Below are 24,934 nucleotides of genomic sequence, written 5' to 3'. Positions count from 1 at the left end.
GGAGTTTGGCCTTTGTGTCCCTTGTATTTATACTTCTGTGCTACAGGAAGTCATGGCTGGACAGTTTCATGCTCCTAGTCACCCTGGTGTGCTAAAAATATATAAATATGAATGGGAATATACTTCAGAGATATTTTACTCGTAAGAATTTCTAGGGGTGCCAATAATTGTGGCCAACGTGAACTAGAGAAAAACATTTATTTCATAATGAGATTTCCCCCCCCAATTTCCATTGTTCTATTCAATGAAAGGTTAGAATTTTGTGAATTTTTGGAATGAAAGATTAAAAGGATAAACGATGCAGATTTATTTCCACAGCTGCCTTTGCTCATATATATTTACCAAGGGTGCCAATATTTGTGGTGGGCACTGTATAAGACTGTCAAAAAAAACAAAACAAAACAGATACAACTTTTGATTGTAGTAATATATTAGTAAATGTTTAAAATGACCAAAATATTACAATTAATAAATACTTAAGATTTATTTTTCATTGTTAGTTCATGTTAAAGGGAAAGTTCATCCATCGAGTCCAACATTTTCGTATTTGTCAAAATTTGTCTTGCATAGAATGTCACAGTGGCTCATAATTGTCAAAACACCTTTCAAAATGCTTGCTATGGATCCAAAAAGACAGGACATTTAACCTGATCTTGTAAAAAGGGTCCATTGAGGATTTGAAAAAAAAAATCAAATGCTCGAATAGAATTGCGGAATCATTGCAGCCATTTAGAACCTTAAGATCCTTAACCTTAAAGAGATAAAAAATTATACTACCATTGTATTATTATTTTTTTTTTAAACATGTTTTTGAATGAATGAATTTCCCAAAAAATAGCATCATGTCATTGACACAGTTGCTGGCCGTGAAGCTGAGATTCATTTCTAATCTATCTGCTTACAAAGCCAGTACTGTATCTCTGTGTTTAGTCCAGCCTCTTCTGCTCATGCTGTCTATTATATTGTGTGACATGCTGGCAGAGACTTGATTGATGGCAGGTAGGTGCCACTCACTGGGCACAGGCTGCTTTTCTGGTTGCTTTGTTCCTGTCGTCTTCTTGGGTCAGGCTCTGGACGATAAGAACCAGATGCAGACCCTGGCCCTGTCCCAGTTCAGGCCCTCAGACTGGACTCGGATGAGTTGAGTGTCAACTGGATTATGTTCCCGCTGAAAAGTGGTCCGGCCAGACTTTAATTATGCAAGAAGTGGACTGTCCACAGGCTCGTATCATGATGAAGAGACCTTGTGTTGTTATGTGCCTGCTGACTAAATTCAAGACATTTAAGTAAGATTAGCCAGTCTAAATGTGGGAATAAAATAAAATAAAATAAAATAAAACTTTTGCAGCTGGTGGCTGGTAGGAAATGCAACATAATACACAAATTATGTTAAATTATAAGAATGAAAATATTTGTAAGAGATGTTCTAGAAATTAAGAAATGCAAACTCTCCACTAAACAAAATAAAATACAAATAATACTGGATAAAATATAAAATATCATCAGAAGTTTCTTTAAACCTCAATTAGTGACACAAAAATTAAATGTATTTCTTGCATTAAGCCACAGATATGACAATAATAGTACAAAAGTCTTGATGTTTATTATTATTATTTATTTATGTTTATTATCATTTTCCATGTAAAATTTACTGGAAAGTTTACTGTCTTCATGTTTTCCTTCTTTTCTTTTTAGAACCGTACTATATCTTTTCCATCACATAATTTTATTTTATTTTATTTTATTTTATTTTATTTTATTTTAGGACCCAATATAAAGGGTTGCAGGACTGCATTTATTTGATCAACATAAAAAAAAAAAAAAAAAATAATAATAATAATAATAATAATAATAAGAAGACGAAGAAGAAGAAGAAGAAGAAGAAGATACATTTTGAAATATTTCTTCTTTTTTTTTTATTGTGGGAAAATTAAAGAAGCAAGAGGTGGCACCCAGTGTAAAGAGTTGCAAGGCTGCATGCATTTGATAATAATAATAATAATAATAATAATAATAATAATAATAATAATAATAATGATAATGATAATGATAATAATAATTAGAAGGATTGCTTGACTTTTTTTGATCAAATGACAAAAAAATAAATAAATACAAATATTTTATTTTATTTTATTTTATTTTATTTTGGGAAAATTTTAAAAAGCAAGAGGTGGCACCCAATGTAGAGTTGCAAGACTGCATTTATTTGATCAAAATTATAAAATATTAATAATAATAATAATAATAATAATAATAATAATAATAATTTATTATATTAAAAAAATGTTTTAATTATTTTATTCTATTGTGGGAAAATTAAAAAAGCAAGAGATGGAACCCAATATAAAGAGTTGCAAGGCTGCATTTATTTTATCAAAATGACAAAAAAAAAAAAAAAAATACTACTACTAATAATAATTAATTACATTTTGAAATAACTGCTTTTATTTTATTGTAATTTAATTTACTTATTTTATTTTATTTTGGGGAAAAAAAACCAAGAGGTGGCACCCAATGTAAAGGGCTGCAAGACTGCAGTTATTTGATCAGTTAATTAAATAAATAAATAAATACAATTTGAAATAATTGTTTTATTTTAATTTATTTTATTTTATTCAATGTGTTCCTCCAGATATAATTCCAATATGCTGATTTGGTGCTCAAGAAACATTTCAAATTATTGTCTATGTTAAATAAAGTTTAATATTTTTGTAGAAATTTTTGTAGATTATTTAATAAAAACGAATGCTCTGAAGAAATAAAGATTTACATATATAACAAGTAACAATATAGAAAGCGATATATTTGTAAGTTTTGAATAGTAGTAGAAAAGACAAGTGTTACAAAATGTCAGTTTGATAGAAAAACAGAAATATATTCTTTAAACAAAATAATGCAAAACAGTTTGATGGTGAGGTAAGAAATATTCATTGGCAGTAAATGTGTTCAATAAACCTGTGACCAAAGTGACAGACATTAAATGAACTCAGAAGGAATTTTGTCATCATCCATTTATCCTTCACCTCACCCTGCTTTCATTGACACCGTGTGTCTGCCATTTTCTGCTATTTTCTCTCTATCAGTCGGTCTGGCTCAGCATCTGTCCATTCTCGCACTCTTTTCTGGGTAATTATATAAACTGGCAAACCCGTGGTGTTGGCGCTTTGGCGCTCCCCCATGTCCTCGGGTGAGAAGCCGCTAATGATTGAGCCCCACTGGGACGCTGCTCTGTAGGTCACCGGCAGGTGCCAATGGCTCTGTCATTACCTCTCGCTGGCAGCTTATGGAGGGGACCATCAAATGATCCATTTGCTTTTTGGCCCAGGAACTAGAGAGATAGGGAGACTCAGGATGGAGAGCTCCCGTGGGTGCATTCACACGGTGAGAGACGCTCCGTTATCGATCTGCTCTCCTGTACTGACAGTCGTGTGACTGTGCGCGGCAGCGGGGAGGAAGACAACAGTGACTTTGAGTGAGTTCGACTGTAGTCAAGCACAGACCGCTCTTCTCACTCTTGTTTGGAAAGCAGGCTGGAAACCGAGAGCCTTAAGCTCGTTTACTTGGAGTTTGGTTGTTAGGTTAGAGCAAAGTTTAGATTATATGAAAAATCATAACATTTAGTATGTTTTTTAAAGACATTTGGTTTACGAGGACACAGAGATTGTCCTCTTACACCATGTTCACATTGTAATACATATATCATTATACACATTTACAGTATCTCATAACAGTGAGTACACCCCTCACATTTCTGCAACTGTCTTCTCAAGGGACAATACTATAGAAATTAAACTTGGATATATTTTAGAGTAGTCAATGCGCAGCTTGTATAGCAGTATAGATTCACTGTCCTCTGAAAATAACTCAACATGCAGCCATTGTTGTCAAAATAGCTGGCAACAAAAGTGAGTACACCCTAAGTGATAACAGCAGTATGTTGCTTAACCATGCAAAGCCACATGTCCTGTTCATCATGTTTATGTTTTTGTCTGCTTGACAGGACCATACAAAGTTGTGTATCTTGTATTAGAGCAGTTAAAATTAGGTGATTAAAGTACAATTCTCTCATACTGACCACTGGATGTTCAACATGGCATCCTCTCTGAGGATTTGAGAATTAGCATTGCTACTCTCCACAAAGATGGCCAAGGCTATTAGAGGTTCAGTAACACCCTGAACCCGAGTTACACTACAGTGGTCAGGGTCATACAGAGGTTTTCCAAGATGGCTTCCATTCGGAACAGGCCTTGCAAGGGTCGATCAACGAAGTTGAGCACTCCTTCTGTGTGTCTGGTGCAGAACCTGCCTTCAAAAAACAGATGCATGAGTGCTGCCAGCATTGCTTTAAAGGTTGAAGAAGTAGTAGGTCAGCTTGTCAGTGCTCTGACCATATGGCGCACACTGCAACAAGTCGGTTTGCATAGACGTCGTCCCAGAAGGAAGCCTCTTCTGAAGCTGGCTCACAAGAAAACCCGCAAACAGTTTGCTGAAGACAACCTGTCCAAGAGCATGAATTACTGGAACCATGTCCTGTGGTCTGATGAGACTATAAGATAAAATTGTGTGGCTCAGATTGTGTCCGGCATGTGTGGCGATGCCCTGGTGAGGAGTACCAAGAAAATTGTGTCTTGCCTACAGTCAAGCATGGTAGTGGTAGCATCATGGTTTGGGGCTGCATGAGTGCTGCTGGTACTGGGGAGCTGCAGTTCATTGAGGGAAACATGGATTCCATTATGTACTGTACATTCTGAAGCAGAACATGTTACCTTCTCTCCAGAAACTAGGCCACACGGCAGTTTTCCAAAATGATAATGATCCCAAACACACCACCAAGATGGCAACTGCCTTGCTGAAGAAGCTGAAGGTGAAGGTGATGGAGTGGCCAAGTATGTCTCCAGACCTGAACCCTATTAAGCACCTGTGGGGCATCCTCAAGTGTAAGGTGGAGAAGCACTATGTGTCTAAAGTCCAGCAGATCTTGAGGAGTGGAAGAGAAACCCAGCAACAACCTGTGTAGCTCTGGTCAATTCCATGGCCAGGATGATTAAGGCAGTGCCAGATAACAATGGTACTAACACAATATATTGACACTTTGGACAAGTTCACTTAGGGTGTACTCTTTTTTTTGTTGTTGTTGTTGTTGTTGTTGCCAGCTAGTTTGACAATAATGGCTGTATGTTGAATTATTTTCAGGGGACAGTAAAGCAAGACTGCTATACAAGCTGCACATTGACTAGTATAAAATATATCCGAGTTTCATTATCATAGTATTGTCCCTTGAGAAGATATACTAAAATGGTTGCTGAAATGTGAGGGTTCACTACTCAATTTTGTTTTCACTCATGTTTATAAAATAAGAATCTCATGCTAATCAAGGCTGCATTTATTTGATCTAAAACACAATAAAATAATAAAACTGTGAAATATTATTACAGTTTAAAATATGTCTGTTTTAAGTTAAATTGTAATATATATTTATACATAATACAAAATGTTATTTATTCCTGTAATGGCAAAGCTGAATTATCAGCAACGCTACTGCAGTTTTCAGTGTCACATGACCCATTAGAAATATTTCTAATAAATAATTATTTGATTTTCTTTTCTTTTCTTTTAAATATTTGATGAATACATGTATATTTTGTAAATGTAAGTATAATACCAGCTTTTATAATTTTTAAAATTGTGGTAATAAAAAATTGTATTCTCACTACAGGACTATGTGAAATAATGGAATACAAATTTCTAGTATTATGAATGTATAGTACTACCAAAATTTCTAATTAATTTTATATAAAAAATATATTATTATATTATATTATATTATATTATATTATATTATATTATATTATATTATATTATATTATATTATATTATATTATATTATATTATATTATATTATATTATATTATATTATATTATATTTGCAAATGCTTTTTAGTTCTGGCGTCTGTAGATCCTTTGCTGCCCCCTCTGTTGCACATCTACACCTCCACAGATCAATGAAAAAAACACACCCTGACATTAAATTCACACACTGCCTTCCATTGCCCTTTAGAAAGGATAGCCTCTGTAGTCTAATCTGAGACACATGATGAGTTTTTAATATCTGCGAGTGAATAGTTTTGCTCCAGCTATAAATAACAATGCCGATAGTACACAAAGGATTAAATGACCCTTTCCGTTTCTGATCAATGCTTTTGTGCTGGCTAATAGCTTTACGTTAGACAGCTCTAGAAATCTTCTCCTCCATGAGGAAAACACACTGTAGCATAATAAACTCTACCTGACATGGTTACAAATCACTTCAGCGACAAATAAAGATTCTGTCATTATTTATTCTCTTGTCGTCCATTTCCACAACTGATTAAAAAATAAAATGTTATTGCGAATTTTTATTTTACAGTTCTTTTTTCTCAGAATTGTGTGATATAAACTCACAATTCTGACTTTTTTTTGGGAATGCAAGTTCGTATCTCGCAATTCTGACTTTTTCTCGCAATTTAAGTTTATATCTCGCAATTCTAACTGTTTTCCTCATAATTGCATGATATAGATTCGTAATTGTGAGTTATTAAGTCAATAATGTATGATATAACCCTTACAATTCTTACTTTTTCCCACAATTGTGACTTTGTATCTCGCAATTCTGACTTCTTTCTCGCAATTGCGAGTTTATATCTCACAATTCAGACTTTTTTCTCGCAATTGGGAGTTAATATCTTGCAATTCTGACTTTTTTCGTTGTTGCTAGTTGTAGAGTCAGTAAGACTCGCAATTCTAAACATATCAGTCTTTTTTCCTCAAAACCCGCAATTGCGAGTTTATATCTCAGAATTCGAGATAAAAAGTCAGAATTGCATGATATAAACTCGATTGTAAGAAATAAATACAGAATTGCAGTTCAGACTTTTTTTCTTGCAGTTGGGAATTTGTATTTTGCAATTCTGATTTTTCCTCAAAATTGCATGATACAGACTCGTAATTGCGAGTTGTAAAGTCAATATTGTATGATATAAACTCACAATTCAGACCTTTTTATTACAATTGTGAGTTTATCTTGCAATTCTTACTTTTTTCCTCATAATTAAAAACTCAATTGTGAGAAATAGTCAGAATTGTGAGAGAAAAACACGCAATTCAGACTTTTCTCCCTCATAATTTCGTGATACAAACTCGTAATTGCGAATTATAAAGTCAATATTGTGATATAAACTCACAATTCTTCCTTTTTTTTCCTCAGAATTGCGTGATACAGACTCAAAATTGCGAGTTATAGTCATTATTGTATAATATAAACTTGCAATTCTCACTTTTTTCTTAACAAATGTGAGTTTTTATCTCACAATTCTGACTTTTTCACAATTGTGAGTTTATTTCTCGCAACTATGACTTTTATTTTTCACATTTGTGAGTTTATATCTTGCAATTCTGACTTTTTATCTCTAAATTCTGAGATATAAACTTGCAATTGTGGGTTTTGAGGGGGATAAAAGTCTGATGTTCTCAGAATTGAGTATCTGTCTCTCAATTCTGACTAAATAACTTGCAGTTGTGTGTTATAAAGTCAGAATTGCGAGATAAACTCACAATTCTTACTTTTTTCCACAAGTGTGACTTTGTATCTCACAATTCGGACTTCTTTCTTGAAATTGTGAGAAATAAAGTCAGAATCGTGAGATAATAACTTGCAATTCTGACTTTTTGTCCTACAATTGTGACTTTGTATCTCAAATTTCTGACTTCTTCACAATTGCGAGTTTATATCTCACAATTCTGACTTTTCAATCAAAATTGCATGATACAAATTATTAAATAATTTTTAATAAGTTATAAAGTCAGTATTGTATGATATAAACTCACAATTCATACTTTTTTTTCTCAGAATTGCATGATTAACATCAATTGTGAGAAATAAAGTCAGAATTACTAGGTAAAAACTTGCAAATCTTGACTTATTTTTTCTCTCAATTGCGAGTTTATATCTCACAATTCTGACTTTTTTCTCACAATATTGAGTTTATAACTCGCAATTCTGACATTATCTCCAAATTCTGAGATAAACTTGCAATTGGGGGTTTTGAGGGGGCAAAAAAGTCTGATATGTTCTCAGAATTGTGAGTTTCTGTCTCTCAGTTCTAACTAAATAGCTTGCAGTTGTGTGTTATAAAGTCAGAATTGTGATATAAACTCACAATCCAGACTTTTTTCTCAAAATTGCATGATACAGACTCATATTTGTGAGTTATAAAGTCAATATTGTATGATATACACTCACAGTTCTTACTTTAAAATAAAAACTTGCAATTTTGACTTTTTTTCTAACAAATGTGAGTTTGTATCTCGCAGTTCTGACTTTTTCTCAGAATTACACAGTGCAAATGATTAAATCATTTTTAATAAGTTATAACGTCAGTATTGTATGATACAAACTCACAATTATTACTCTTTCTTTCAGAATTGCATGATATAAACTCAATTGCGAGTTTGTATCTCACTATTCTGATTTTTTTCCGCAATTGCGAGTTTTTATCTTACAATTCTGACTTTTTTTCTCACAATATTGAGTTTATAACTTGCAATTCTGACATTTATCTCCAAGTTCTGAGATACAGTATAAACTTGCAATTGCGGGTTTTGAGGTGGACAAAAGGCTGATATGTTCTCAGAGTTGCGAGTTTCTGTCTGTCAGTTCTGACTAAATAACTTGCTTTTGCGTATTATAAAGTCAGAACTGTGAGTTTACGTATCGCAATTCTGACTTTATTTCTCAAAATTGTGAGTTTGTCTCTCATAATTCTGACTTTGTTCTCAGAATCAATTATTTTGCAATTGCAAGTTTATATCTCGAAATTTTAATATTTTTATGTTGCTTTTTGTCCCAACTCTCCATTATATGAAAAAGAGCAGCCTAGACATTCTGCTAAACATCTCATTTTGACATTAGAGTAAGGAACGGGTGACATAATTTTCATTTTTGAGTAAATTGTAGCTTTAAACACTGGCACAAACACAAGTTCCCAATTAATCTTTCCTGGCCTCTGTGTCTATAGTTGTAATCTAGGGCATATTGGTAAAAGCGGAAAGCGTTTGATCTATTATTCATGTTACTCTTTCAAGTTTGTATGTATATGCCTGTAAAGCAAGTACTAAGCTAAAAATATAAGTAAACACAAATGTTTCCCAGAATCGCTGCATGTTTATTGCCACAAATCAAATTGGTTATTAAATTGATAACCATGCAGTTTTGCCTCTAAAAATACTCATAAACCACTCAGATGTTGCTCGTTGCCACAAATAGTTTTACCACAAGCTCAATGTGATAAATTCAAAAGTCACATTTTTCCAGTATAAAACCTCTTTCACCTCCAGCGGTCATACTGAACTCAAACGTCCTCTTTGCTTGTACTGTGTGACCTTTCTGCATGAGATTGGCCCTTTATCCCTGCTCTCTGGCAGCTGTAAACACATTTTCTCTTACCTGCGTTACCCAGCGCCCTTTGCTTGTGCCCACGTCTCGACCCTCTCTCTGTGCCCTTGCCGTTACATCCCTCATTTGTCTCTCTTCCCAGGTGGTTGTTCACACCAGAGCAGGTGAGCGGCTGTACCGAATTTCACCTTGGGCAAAGTATGTGACCAGGCATGAGAAGTCCGTCATCTATGATTGGGTACATTGGGACCCTCCTCAACTTTACATTGTAAGTGATTATTTCCCCCCAGCACCAGTGTGCCACAACCTTTTATTATGTAGTCAACTATAATGGGTCCTCAACTTCCAACTCTTCTATTTAAGTATACTGCAACAATGTACATGTAGTGCTGTTTTCATTTGGATTACAATGTAAGTGAGAATAGTATGGAAGTTTATTTCTGCCACATAATAAAAAATAATAAAATGATAAGTCACTGTTTATCTCACAATTTTCAATTTTTTTTTCAAAGAATGGCAAGTTTACTTCCCACAGTTATACATTTGTAATTTAATCAGAATTCCGAGTTTACCTCAAACAATTCTGCAGTTTTTCTCGGAATTCTGAGCTAACATCCCACAATTCAGGTTTTTTAACTTTACATCGAGTTTGAATCTCGCAGTTCAGATTTTTTTCTTGTAATTCTAAGTTTACATCTATATTCAGATTTCCTCTTATAATTCTGAGTTTACATCTAACAATTCAGATTTTTTTGTAAGTCTTAGTTTACATCCTGCAGTTCAGTTTTTTTTCTCTTGTAATTCTCAGTTTACTAGGGCTGTCAAACGATTAATCGCGATTAATCGCATCCAGAATAAAAGTTTAAAATTACATACTGTATGTGTGTGTATATATTATGTATATATAATTACACACACAAACATGTAAATTAAAGAAAATGTTTTAGATTTATATATAAAATATTTATAATTCTATATATAATCTAAATTAAATACAAGTATAACTATCCATACATATAAGTATTTTTTAAAGTCTATACATGTATTTGTGTGTTTTTATATATACATAATAAATATACACAGTAAACACACATTTAGTATGTAAACATAAACATTTATTTTGGATGCGATTAATCGCGATTTATTTGTTTGACAGCCCTACAGTTTACCAATTGCAATTTGGACTTTGTGATGGACTTTTGGACAATTTGGTCTTTTTATTCTGATTTTGCGTCTCACAATTCAGATTTTTTACTTGTAATTCTGAGTTTACTTCTCGCAATTCACTTTTTCTTGTAATTCTAAGTTTACATCTAACAATTCTGACTTTCTCATGATATTTTGTGTTTACGTCTAACATTTCTGACTTTTTTTCTTGTAATTCTGAGTTTGCATTTGCAGTTCTGATTTTTTTTCTTGTAATTCTAACTCTACATCTCACAATTTTTTTCTTATAATTTTTAGTTTAAATCTTACAATTCTGACTTTTTTATTGGTATTCTGAATTTAACATCTTTCCATTCAGATTTTTTTCTTGTAATTCTGAGTTTACGTCTCAAAATTCTGATTTTTTTTCTTGTAATTTTGACTTTACATCTTACAATTCTGACTTTTTTTTTGGTATTCTGAATTTGCACTTCTCACTATTCTGACTTTCTCATGATATTATGTGTTTACGTCTAACATTTCTTGTAATTCTGAGTTCACATTTGCGGAAATTATAACATTTAAGGTTAAAATTCTAACTTTGCATCTCACAATTCCATAATTTTTCTTGTAATTTTAAGTTTACATCTCACAATTCTGACTTTTTTATTGGTATACTGAATTTACATCTTGCAATTCTGATTTTTTTCTTGTATTTATGAGTTTAAATCTCACAATTCATACTTTTTCTTGTAATTCCAGATTTATATCTAACAATTCTAACTTTCTCATGATATTTTGTGTTTACGTCTAACATTTCTGATTTTTTTCTTGTAATTCTGAGTTTACATTCCAGAATTATAACTTTTTAAGTTAAAATTCTAATTTCTCACAATTCAGATTTTTCTTGTAATTCTAAGTTTACATCTCACAATTCTGTCTTTTTCCTTGTATTTCTGAGTTTACATCTTGCAATTCAGACCTTTTTGTTGGTATTCTGAGTTTACATATCACACTGCTGATTTTTTTTTTTATTCCGTGTTTGCATCTCACAGTTCAGATTTTCTTGTAATTTTCTTGTAAAAAAAATCATTTTTTTGTTCTAGGGATTATTAATTTACAGCAATTGTGAATAAAAAAAAGTGAGACAATTGTGAGATAGAAAGGTACAATAACCTTTTTATATTTTTATTCCATGGTGGAAATATGCTTTCAAAAACAGTGTTCTAGTTAGAGCATGTGTGTGTACTGTATATTCCTATTAATTAAAGTTTCCAAGCAAAGCAAACTGTTTCTGAAAACAGGATGATGAAGAAAACGGCTTTATGAATACAACATGAGCCATTTCGCTTCTTTCTGCTTAGTGTAATTTGGCTTTAATGTCAAGTCAAGACTGTGAACATCATCTCCTCAGACTATGAATTATATATGCCCGTTAATGTCTTCCAGTCATGAGTCATGATTTGGTGAGATTCCCCAAATTAGCTACTGTCAGCTCTGTTCAGTGGCTCCATCTTATCTTCAGTTGTATTGGCATGTACTGTGATGTTAAAATTGGATGAAGAATTATCCCAGAGATATCTCCCTGCTGTTTCCATACCAGCACAAGCACCCGCGTCCACAGAAGCCCAGGAGCTTGCGGATATACGAGTCCCACGTTGGCATTGCTTCTCCGGAGGGCAAAGTGGCATCCTACAGCAACTTTACACACAACGTGCTGCCTAGAATCAAAGATCTTGGTAAGAGAGTGCGCCGTTAACACAAAACTGTTGAGATAATGAGAGTTTATACTTAATAGGCTTTGGTTGTGACTTTATCACGTGTATTTTTTTTTTTTAAACAGCTGTATTTTTATTGTTTTGTGTTGAGATGAGTTTCAGTTTTTGCATTGCATTTGCATTGATTTTTCATTTTTGTTTTGATTTATTACCTTAGATTTATTTGTGCATCAGTAGGTTTCATTGAGACAAATTACTTTATCCACACATTGACGTGAGTTTTATTAAACACTTTATGTTGTGATGTTTGTTTTTGTTTTTATTTTATTGTTATTTTTTGTATTACACTACAGTAATTATTGTCTTTGTCAGCAGCATTATATGCAAACAAATTACTTTATCCATACTTTTTTCTTTTTCTTTTTTTTAACACAGCTTTTATATGTTATTGCTTTATTTAGTTTTACAGTTTTTTTGTCTTTTGTTTTGTTTGCCTTGGTTTTATGTTGGTTCTGTTTTCTTTTCTTAATTGTTTTTTTCCCCATCTTTCTTTGATTTGAACATTTCTTTAACAAATGACTTTTTTCATGAATGGATGTCACTTGACAAATTCAGCATTTACATTTTTCTCTTTGGCCTTTTAAAACAAAATGTTTAAAATGTCTTTTTTTTTTTACTGTCAGTTGAGAATTTGGCACGAGTTTTAATACTCTTTCTTCCTTCAAATCATTGTTTTTAGCTAAACTTGAACTCAAATGAAAAGACATTTCAGAGAGGGGAAGATAATTACTACATAATGTTATGCTCTTAGAGAGACACTTAATTTTTTTTCTCTGCTAACAAAAAGCACAATAGGCTTGATCAGTAGCAGGTCTGTAAAGCACTTTATTTTTTGATGCATTACAGAGAAGTACTGTGGTAGAGTATTACTATGTTTTTGGAGATACACTATGACAATACCGTGATATTCTTCAAATTACATTGAATTACTATTACTCTATCATGCTAAATGAATATTTTGATCATTTTGTACAATAGAATACACCATCCAGTACATCACTGTGCATTGGTACAATCATAGTACTTTTTTGTAAGGATACAAGCATTATTTTTAGCCCAGTGAGGGGTTATGTTCTACCTGCCAACATTCCTCCTTCATCACAAAGTATCTGAGCTGCAGTGGTGCTTAACCTGACAGACCCGCCGCATTGATGATGAGCCACTGGCCCTGTTGCCAATGTTCTGGGGAAGCTGTTCTCTCAACCAAGCCCCTTTCTGCAGGTCAACACCCTGTTTACAGGCTTTAGCCGCCATGTGGAGTGTTCATTAGTGCTGTCGTGGATGGGAGTTGGAGAGTGGTGTGTTTGAGTGCGCCAATGTGTTTTGGAGATGTGTTTTGGAGATGCAGGGGGTATTTACAAGTATCCACCAGGCACAGAAGATGAGGTTTAGAAACCTGTGGATTAGATATTGGGGTGATATAACAATTACAGAGATAGTTTCAACCAAAATTGAAAATTCTTCATGTCTTCTGTGGAACATAAAAACTGAAGTTTTGAAAAATATCCTGGTCATGTCCTTATCCGTTTAAAGGATAAGTTCAGTTCTAGACTAAACATTTCCTGATAATTTACCCACCCCCATGTGATCCAAGATGTTCATGTCTTTGTCTTCAGTTGCAAAGAAATTAAAGGGATGGTTCATCCAAAAATGAAAATGTGATGTTTATTTGCTTACCCCCAGGACATCCAAGATGTATGTGACTTTGTTTCTTTAGTAGAACTCGGATAAAGATTTTTAACTCAAACCGTTGCAGTCTGTCAGTCATATAATGGAAGTCAATGGGATCCATGGCTTGTGACGATACACTGAGGTCTTAACACACAAAGCAATCGGTCTGTCCAAGAAACGGAACAGTATTTCTATCATTTTTTACCTCTGATCCACCACAATGTCCAGCTGGCTACTCAAAATGGTAATTACTTGTGCTTATCCTGATTGTTACAACTGATTAAAAACTAAAAGATTACGCTTGCTTGCACAAACTCATCCGGGAGTGTTGACTTTTCACCGACTCCCAACTTTTAAGCCTGATCGACTGAAGTTATGGTTGCTTGCTCTTCGTCACTCGCCAGCTGTGAACCCACTAAGAACAGTTGGACATTGTGGAAGATCAGAGGTAAAAAATGATATGAATACTGTTCAGTTTCTTGCCCAGACCGATTTGTGTGTTAAGACCTCAATGTATGGTCACGAGCTGCAGGGTTTAATTTGGTTTTGTCTGTTTATGTTTTTTGACTCTCAAAGCCGTGGGTCCCATTGACTGCCATTATATGACTGACAGACTGCAACGATTGGAGTTAAAAATCTTAGTTTGAGTTCTACTGAAGAAACAAAGTCACCTACATCTTGGACGCCCTGGGGTTAAACAGATAAATATAAAATTGAATTGGGTGAACTATCCCTTTAAGGTTTTAAAAGTCAAAACGTTCCAGGATTTTTCTCGATATAGACGGTTTCAACGGCAACAACATAAACAAACGTTACTGCGCATGCGCGCTTTTGTGGCCCAAACTTAACTTCCGGTAGACATCCAAATAGAATCAATAACAACAGCTAAGTCCTTCTAGAGTAGATTATTTTTTTAATAACAAGCGAAATATGTTGGCTGCGTAAATTAGACTGATTTATTAAAAATGCAAACGCATTCACTGCCAGCAGGAGGTGCTTTAAGCACGAGAAACGAGGTTTCCCCGGTAATGGCTATAGACAAAGCAGCTCTTAATTTAAAAACGCTGCCTTATGCAGGATGAAATGAAAATGACATTTTCTAAAGACAGTCTTTCTTCAGAAATACAGTGATATAAAACACCCACGCCTCGATTTGATTTTTAAACGTGCATTACGTTTATTCAACGAAGTCTATTGGAAAATCAGTCGGTTTTTATATCGTGGCAGGTCGCCACAAATAAATAAATGTTTGGGAAACACATACCACAGCACAATAACCTGAGACCAACTTCATTACTCATTATTAGCTGCGTTTGTAGCCCGCGACACGAACCAGACAGATAAACAAACACAGACCGGAAGTTAACTTAGGTCCAGGCGCGTGCGCCCGATGAAACCGTCTATAGTGGACTTCAATGGAGGCCAGTGGGTTGAAGGTCCAAATTGTAGTGTCAATGCAGCTTCAACAATCCCAGCCGATGAATACGTGTCTTTTTCTTTCATTTTCTTAAACAATAAAAAATCTATACACTTTTTAACCACAAATGCTTGTCTTGCACCAGCCCGACCTCACGCTTTACGTAAACATGCTGGAAAAGTCACGCGTGACTTAGACGGATGTACTGACCCAGTGTTTACAAAGTGAATGTGCAAAGAAAGTCTAAAACTAGGGCTGCCCTCGACTAAAGATTTTTCTAGTCGACTAGTAGACATTCATTCTAAACATTAGTCAACTATTAGTTGCACTTTTAATAAACCATATAAATCATAATAATGAGCCTTTAATAGCCTAATAACCACTCAAAAAAAGCTTGCCACAGCACACCTGCAGATATAATAATTATGAATGCGTCAGGGGAAAAACAGCAAGGAGACTGCATTACCATTTTAATAATTTATTGATAAACTAGTGCTTTCTTTGTTTCCGGCTAAGAGATGAAATCTGCGACACTGACTCGTCATCTCCGCAGTAGTGATGCGCCTGTATGCATGTTTCATACGAATGACGTAATCTGAGAATATTTGTTTTGGAATTCAAATTGGTTTCTTTAAAAGTAGACATTTCACTCTCTATAGATATATTTTTTCATGTCTGTAAGACAAGTATACACGGAGTTTCGAAGTTCCACGCTCAAGTTCACAGAGACGGAGGCGACAGAAAGTGCATTCTGTTTGCTATTTTACAAAAGCGCAACGCTTCGTTGTTATTCTACATGCACAGAAATAAACGTAAAGTCTTTACAGATTCGAAAGATGTATTACTTTTATCTGTATGACCAAAAATGACAGAGTATTTTAAGAGCAAGTGACCACACCGCACCTCAGACCTACAAAAAATGTAAATCAACGATGTCGGGTGATTTTGAAGTCGAAGGAGAAAATGAGATGGAGTTTTTTGCTCTTTTTAAAGTGGAGTACACAGTTGGAGAACTGACCATACGTGACCTTTTGTTACGTGATAACGTAATGTGTGTAGACACGCATGCACATCACAGAGCTAGTGCAAGACAAGCATTTGTGGTTAAAAAGAATATACATTTTTATTCATTTAAGAATATGACTATATTCAAAGCCATATAATAGCTCTGTGTGATAAACAAATGGAAAATCCTGAGAATTTTCTGGAAAGCTCTCCTTAAATATTTCATAACCAAATCTACTAGTCTATGAGTGACAGCCATTAGACAAACTTCAGCGAATAATGACTTTATTTTAAGATGTTCTTCTATTATATGACTGCTAATTGCAAGGAAAAGAACAACCAGCACATTATTCAACATTTTTCCTTTAGTGTGATGCTCAAAATGAAAGACATAGAGGTTTTGAAATTAAATGAGAGTAAGCAATAACGTATTTTCATTTTGGGTGAACAATCTTTTTAATAACAACCATTATCTTTTGTTTCCTGGATTCTGGACTCTGTTTTGAAACATTTATTGTTAACAGGAATATTTGTCAAGAGATGCCTGCGGTGTAGGCATAGGGGTGATACATTTTTTTTTTTACAGCAGAAGTTCCAAACATTTATCTCAGTGAGAAAGTCTGAATCTGTTGAAGTGCTTATAAAAGGAGTGTGCTTTTTGGTGTTTGTATTTAATGGTAATTGGTAAAGTTGGTGGTATAGAGCTATAATCATAACTGTGTACAAAAACGATTACAAGTGCTCACTGTTTTACCGCCTTTAGTGTTCATTTCTGTTTGCAGTGATATGTACTTATTGTACGCGTATTTCGCGTCTCATGAAAAAGTTCTCAGAGTTACGTTTCCTTCATGAGACTAGGTAGGTTTTATTGTTGTAATGTCTGTTTTTGTTTGGTTAGGATTTTGGTTGTTTCGTTTAGTTTTTTTTCTTGATGTTGTTGACTAACATTTCTTTTACATTTTCTTCCTGGATTCTGGACATTGGTTTTTGTTTTGAATTCATTCCCTTGGAAATTTTGTTTATTTCAGGACAAGTTGGTAATGGCCTGGGGTCCTATTATGTTTTTCACTTTTTGAACTTTAGCCAGTATGTGGTGTGTATGTTTGGGCATAAAAAAACATCTACAAAGTTACAAATCTCAAAGTCCACTCTAAAGGGAGATAATTTAGTTTTTTAAAAATACCTTTTTAAGAACTACAACAAACTCCTTTGGACTACAGCGTTTGTTTTCCGCATGCTATGATGTCATAACGCGGTATCCCGCCTACGGAAATTCAAAACGTTCGCGGGTGGGGGATTCGCCTAACTTGTATTATGGACAGCCACTTCTGGGATGCTTTAGCGAGCCGCAGGTCGGCTCCCTATAAACTCAAACACTGAGGAGGCTTTTCTGCTCATCAAGGCTGCACTTATTTGATAAAAAATACAGAAATAACTGTAATATTTAAAATAGTGGTTTTCTATTTGAATATACTTTAAAATATAATTTATTCCTGTGATGCAAAGCTGAATTTTCAGCATTATTCCTCCGTCTTCAATGTCAGGATTCTTTGATAAATAAAGCTTCAAAGAACAGCATTTATTTAAAATAGAAAACTTCTGTACCAATAAACACCTCATTCAAAGTCTAGGGTCAGTAATTTCTTTCTTTCTCTCTCTCTGAAAGAAATGAATACGTTCATTCAGCAAGGATGTGTTAAATTGATAAGTGATAGTACATAATTTATATGTTGAATAAACACTGTTCTTTAACTTTTTATTCATCAAAGAATGCTGAAAAAAGTGTCACAGGTTCCAAAAAAACTTAAGCAGCACTGTTTCCAACATTGATAATAAAGGTAACACTTTAGAACAGGTAACACTTATTCACTATTAACTACGACTTTTCCCTCAATAAATTCCTAATTTGCTGCTTATTAATAGTTAGTAAGGTAGGTATTGGGTAGGATTAGGGATGTAGAATAAGGTCATGTAGAATAATTAGTACTAATAAATGGCCAATATTCTAGTAATATGCATGCTAATAAGTCATAGTTAATAGTGAATAAGTGTTACCATAATAAATTAGCATGTTAGAATGATTTCTGAAGGATCATGTGACACTGAAGACTGGAGTAATGGCTGATGAAAATTCAGCTTTGCATCACAGAAATAAATTATATTTTAAAGTGTATTCAATTAAAAAACTGTTATTTTAAATAATATTACTGTCTTCTGTATTTTTTTTACTAAATTTTTACTTTTAAACAGCAGTGTATTTATTTATTTGTTTGTTTGAAAAATGTGGTTACTTTCAGAAAGAGTTAGTGATGGCCTTAAAAACTAAAGTTTAACTTTAGAACCTCATTTTTAAAAGTAGACGATCCTAGAAACATAGAATGGGCACTTTTGGACAAAATACACAGACCTTGCATTGGGCCACAGAGGCCCCTGAGGACCCCATCTACATATAGACACAGTAACTCTATAGGATTATAATGGAGATGGGATCTTTTGGCATCTTGGAAACAGGAATCATTGAAAACATTCAGACCAACTCCAACACTGCGCCTATAAGTTGCACAGTCACAATCACGACTCAAGTTTTCCTCGAAAAATATAAAAAAAAATACATTTTTTACTGCTCCTAGGCAAAAAGTATGTGTGCCTGCATGTTTAGATTGAAAATGACCGTCTTCCCACATAAAGTCCTACGATGCCATTCGCAGTAACAAATATTATGATAGAATAATTCATGCATATGTCCATGCGCGAAACCACTATGTTGTTGTACTCTGTCTGTCGCTCCCTCGAGTTCTCATTGTTTCGTGGTAACCGGTTTGCATTTCCCTAGACAATTGTTTTTCTGGCATCTAAAAAGCTTCGAAAAGTGCTCTGTGTGTGTGTGTGTGTGTGTGCGCGAGCGTGTGTGTCTATGCGCGTAGGCTCACGCATCGTCGGTGAGACGAGCCCCTGGCGCTGTCACACCTCATCAAAAATCCCCAAACTTTCTCTGAAGCAGGGCGAGGAAGGATAGCTAGCTAGCTAGATAAATAAATAAACCAATCTGTGAGACAAGCCTGGATCTCCCTCTCGAGTCCTTCCGTACAGTTTCAAAGCCGTGTCAGTGCAGCTACAGCCTGCGTGGGGAACCGAAACACTGGTTTTGTGGCTGATCCGAGCCGATAAGACTTGCGTTATGACCTGATGAGTCATTCGTCCCGGTGGCCACTGTTCCTGTAAAAGACCAAGCTTCTGTTGTGGACGCTTACTGGTCAGAGCTGAAGGGCGAAGAAAGAAGATGTTTTGTTGGGTTTGACAGTTGTTGGTGTAGTGCAGTAGTTGTTGCAGTTGCTTGGGACCGACCTGAGTAGTGTTTTCATGATGAGGTTTTGTGTGGCCTTGACACTTTATTATTTTTGTTTGACGGTTGTATAAAATCCTCTCGCTAATGAAAACAGATGTTTTGAAATTATGTGAAGCCACGGTTCTCTGCGTGGGCATTTGGTGCACACCGCCGTGGGGATGACACTAAATCAGCAGAACTGCAGAATTTGTCCTTTTTTGCTCCCACATGTTTATTTTGCAGGAATGCTGCCTAACTAAAAGTCACAACTCAAAGTTTGCTTAGGTAAAAACTCTTTTGAACAAATACATTTGGCATCTTGAATGATTACATTTGAAGCTTTTTTAAAAGTATAGTTCTTCCAAAAATGAAAATGCTGTTATTTGCTCGTCACCATGCCATTACATACCCACACTTGCCATTACATACCCACACTTGCTTTCTTCTGTTGAATAAACATAAATAAAATATTTAAATAATTTTTTGTTGTTGTTTGAAGGCTGCACGATTGTTAGTAAAGAGGCTGTGATTTAATTAAATTAATAAATATTAGTACTGTGACATTTTAAAATAGTTGTTATCAATTTAAATGTTTATTATTATTATTATTATTATTGTATTATAATAGTATTATTTATTATTTTTCTATTGTAGTAGTAGTAGTAGTAGTATAGTATATGCAGTAGTAGTAGTAGTAGTAGTAGTAGTATAATTCAGTAGTAGTATGTTACTGTAAAAAATACTGTGAAGTAAAATTGTACTGTAAAATTAAATTATTCTTTTTTATATGCTAGATTTTTTATTTGCAGAAAAATATTAGAATAGTTCTATGTATTTATTTATTTGTATTAATAATGATATTATTATTATTATTATTATTATTAAACATACAAATAAGTTATATTATTGTAATAACTGTAAATAAAAATATAGTATTTAAAAACAAAAATAATAACTGTACAGTAAATAATAAGAACAACAACAACAACAAAACTTCTGGGCAAATTGTGCAGCCATACAAACAAGAAAATAAACAAAAAATAAAGAAAGCAAACCTGAAGAAGAAAATAGTGCTTTTTACCCAGTAGTAAGTTTATCCAATAAAATGTTTTGTTTTTTAATACTACTTAGGGGGTTAAGTTCCAAAAATGACACAAAACACAGAAACGCACCATAAAAGTTTCCCAGATCTCTCATACATTATATTACAATACATGATTATACAGTCGTGGCTAAAAGTTTTGAGAATGACACAAATATTAGTTTTCACAAAGTTTGCTGCTCAACTGCTTTTAGATCTTTGTTTCAGTTGTTTCTGTGATGTACTGAAATATAATTACAAGCACTTCATACGTTTCAAAGGCTTTTATCGACAATTACATGACATTTATGCAAAGAGTCAGTATTTGCAGTGTTGGCCCTTCTTTTTCAGGACCTCTGCAATTCGACTGGGCATGCTCTCAATCAACTTCTGGGCCAAATCCTGACTGATAGCAACTCATTCTTTCATAATCACTTCTTGGAGTTTGTCAGAATTAGTGGGTTTTTGTTTGTCCACCCGCCTCTTGAGGATTGACCACAAGTTCTCAATGGGATTAAGATCTGGGGAGTTTCCAGGCCATGGACCCAAAATGTCAACGTTTTGGTCCCCGAGCCACTTAGTTATCACTTTTGCCTTATGGCACGGTGCTCCATCGTGCTGGAAAATGCATTGTTCTTCACCAAACTGTTGTTGGATTGTTGGAAGAAGTTGCTGTTGGAGGGTGTTTTGGTACCATTCTTTATTCATGGCTGTGTTTTTGGGCAAAATTGTGAGTGAGCCCACTCCCTTGGATGAGAAACAACCCCACACATGAATGGTCTCAGGATGCTTTACTGTTGGCATGACACAGGACTGATGGTAGCACTCACCTTTTCTTCTCCGGACAAGATGCCCCAAACAATCGGAAAGAGGCTTCATCGGAGAATATGACTTTGCCCCAGTCCTCAGCAGTCCATTCGCCATACTTTTTGCAGAAGATCAATCTGTCCCTGATGTTTTTTTTTTTTTTTTTGGAGAGAAGTGGCTTCTTTGCTGCCCTTCTTGACACCAGGCCATCTTCCAAAAGTCTTGGCCTCACTGTGCGTGCAGATGCGCTCACACCTGCCTGCTGCCATTCCTGAGCAAGCTCTGCACTGGTGGCACTCCGATCCCGCAGCTGAATCCTCTTTAGGAGACGATCCTGGCGCTTGCTGGACTTTCTTAGACGCCCTGAAGCCTTCTTAACAATGCAGTGGAAAGTTTTTTTTTCGGGATTAAGTTGATTTTCATGGCAAAGAAGGACTATGCAATTCATCTGATCACTCTTCATAACATTCTGGAGTATATGTGACCCTGGACCACAAAACCAGTCATAAGGTTAAATTTGTCAAAACTGAGATGTATACATCATATGAAAGTTCAATAAATAAGCTTTCTATTGATGTATGGTTTGTTAGGATAGGACAATATTTGGCTGAGATACATCTATTTGAAATTTGAAATCTGAGGATGCAAAAAAATCAAAAAGACTGAGAAAATCACCTTTAAAGTTGTCCAAATTAGGTTCTTAACAATGCATATTACAAATCAAAAATTACATTTTGATATGTTTACAGTAGGAATTTTACAAAAAATCTTCATGGAACATGAACTTTACTTAATTTCTTAATGATTTTTGGCATAAAAGAAAAATCAAAAATTTTGACCCATACTATGTATTTTTGGCTATTGCTACAAATATACCCCAGCGACTTAAGACTGGTTTTGTGGTCCAGGGTCACATATGCAAATTGATATTATAAAAACTTAAGCAGCAACTTTTCCAATTTTCAATATTTATGTAATTCTCAAAACTTTTGGCCACGACTGTATACAATAATAGCTTTGATTGATGAACAGACAACAATTTCACATGTCTAGTTAATTGAGTCTAATTGTTGTTATGGAAAAGATCTGCATGAACATTCTTCAAAATATCTAAAGACAGTAAGTCATATGGGTTTTAAATGGCATGAGCGTGAGTAAATAATGACAGAATACTGATTTTTGCAAATATCTGCTAATAAGCACTGCTCTCTTTACTTTTATACCCACAGGTTACAACTGTATTCAGCTGATGGCGATCATGGAACATGCCTACTATGCTAGCTTCGGTTACCAAATCACGAGTTTCTTTGCAGCATCAAGGTAAATATATTTGAAACTGGAACATTATTTTCTTTGTTTTCTGACTAACCAGGCTGCAAACCCACAATAGTGAACTGCCTTGCAGTCAATTTTGTACATTCTCCATTTTAACACATTCCCTATACATTTAAATATTTATTGTTCCTCTGTTCTGTTGTATACAGTCTTTGCACTGCTTCAGGTTTACTTTTTCATTATTATTTCTATGTTTATGCATTTCCTTAATAAAATATATGCACTGTCTATGGAGCAGACATGATTTACATTTCACTCCAGGTGTTATTCTGTATATAACTTTGTATGTGGCAAACAAAATCTTGAATCTTGTCTACTGTCTAGAGGCTGTTCACACAGAACATGTTTTCGCATTCTGCTGTGTTTGACCGTGTTTGACCATCGCTCTCACGTCTCGCTTCTTTTGCAACATCTCATGCATGACACAACATTTCCCAAAAGTCAGCGATCAAGTTGAAAAAAGTTTTTTTTTTTTTTTTTAAACTCTTGCTTTTGGTGTCACTTCCAGTTAGCTGTACAAAAACAGTTTGTTATGCTGCTTGATATTGTAAGCTTTTATTTTATTTTAATATATTATCATAATCTCAAACACACTGGTTTGTAATGCATATAGTTTTATCATTTACAACACTTTATTCATTATTAACCTATCGTGGCTAATGAAGTCTCTCATTTAAAGACATGGTTAATTACACATTGGAAAATGATAAGGATTCCTTCCATTTTGTTATGGCTGATGTCAACGTTAATCAACACTGATTACTGTCAGACTTTCATAATACTTTATGATTATAATTAAGATTATAATAATTTAATTTTAAAGCACAGATCTCTCAAAATCAGACTTTAGCACCTGTTTACTTTGAGATCATTCTGAGGTTAAGTACAGCCCAAAATTATTCATACCCCTGGAAAATTCTGACGTAAAGTTACTTTTATTCAACCAGCATTTTTTTTTTTTTTTTGACCGGAAATGACACAGGCTTCTCCCAAAAGATAATAAGACGATGTACAAGAGGCATCATTGTGGAAAAAAAAAAATATTTCTCAGCTTTTATTTACATTTGAACAAAAAGTGTCTTGTCCAAAATTATTGATACCCTTTGCAAACTGTCACAGTCTATGGGAAAATCCAAAGTTCTATACCATTCCAAATAGTCCAAGCTGTTCTAAAGCATCCTAATTACCCTGATTCATTGGGAAAAGCTGTTTTAATCAACTCAACAGGTGAAAAACACAAGCTCTCTGCTGTTGGCTTGTTTTGGGGGTGTTTTTCAGCTGGTGAACCAGGGAACCTAATCACAGTAAACGGCACCATGAAAAAGGAGCAATACTTCAAAATTCTCAACAACAACATCAGGCAGTCTGCAGAGAAACTTGGCCTTGGGCACCAGTGGACATTTCAGCACGACAACGACCCAAAACACACAGCAAAAGTGGTGAAGAAATGGTTAGCAGACAAAAACATTAACCTTTTGCAGTTTTGACTTAAATCCAACTGAGAATCTGTGGAGGGAGCTAAAGATCAGGGTGATGGCAAGGAAACCCTCCAACCTGAAAGAGTTGGAGCTCATCGCTAAAGATGTATAGGCAAAAATACCAGTGGAGACATGTAAAAAGCTGATCAGCAATTATAAGAAGCGTTTGATTGCTGTAATAGCCAATAAAGGCTTTTGTATTGATTATTGAGAAGAGTATGAATAATTTTGGACATTTTTTTTTTTCAGATTCCAGTTACATTTATTTTATAATTAAATTATATAACACTGTTATGTAACTAGTTACTCCCCAACCCTGTAGTTTAGTAATCACACAAGCAAGAGTGCAGCTTTTCCCAGAATATCTGCATAATGGCAAATGTGGTAGTGATTTTATACAATATAATAAAAAATAAATAAAAAAATATAATAAATAATCTTTTGTTACGTTTTAGCCATAA

At 34.4% G+C, this 24,934-nt stretch overlaps 1 protein-coding gene across 1 annotated transcript in view; it reads left to right on the top strand.

Annotated features, from left to right (window-relative positions):
* The window catches only part of gbe1b (glucan (1,4-alpha-), branching enzyme 1b), a 197,868-nt gene that overhangs the window by 51,041 nt on the left and 121,893 nt on the right, over nucleotides 1–24,934 (top strand). The window contains exons 4-6 of the mRNA XM_073817366.1: nucleotides 9,573–9,698; nucleotides 12,180–12,315; nucleotides 22,890–22,980. Coding sequence (XP_073673467.1) covers nucleotides 9,573–9,698; nucleotides 12,180–12,315; nucleotides 22,890–22,980 — 353 coding nt within the window. The remainder of the gene's footprint in view (nucleotides 1–9,572; nucleotides 9,699–12,179; nucleotides 12,316–22,889; nucleotides 22,981–24,934) is intronic.

Source organism: Garra rufa, chromosome 14, assembly GCF_049309525.1.
Source record: "Garra rufa chromosome 14, GarRuf1.0, whole genome shotgun sequence".
NCBI classification, from domain to species: domain Eukaryota; kingdom Metazoa; phylum Chordata; class Actinopteri; order Cypriniformes; family Cyprinidae; genus Garra; species Garra rufa.
This window is presented reverse-complemented; position numbering and strand designations above follow the sequence as displayed.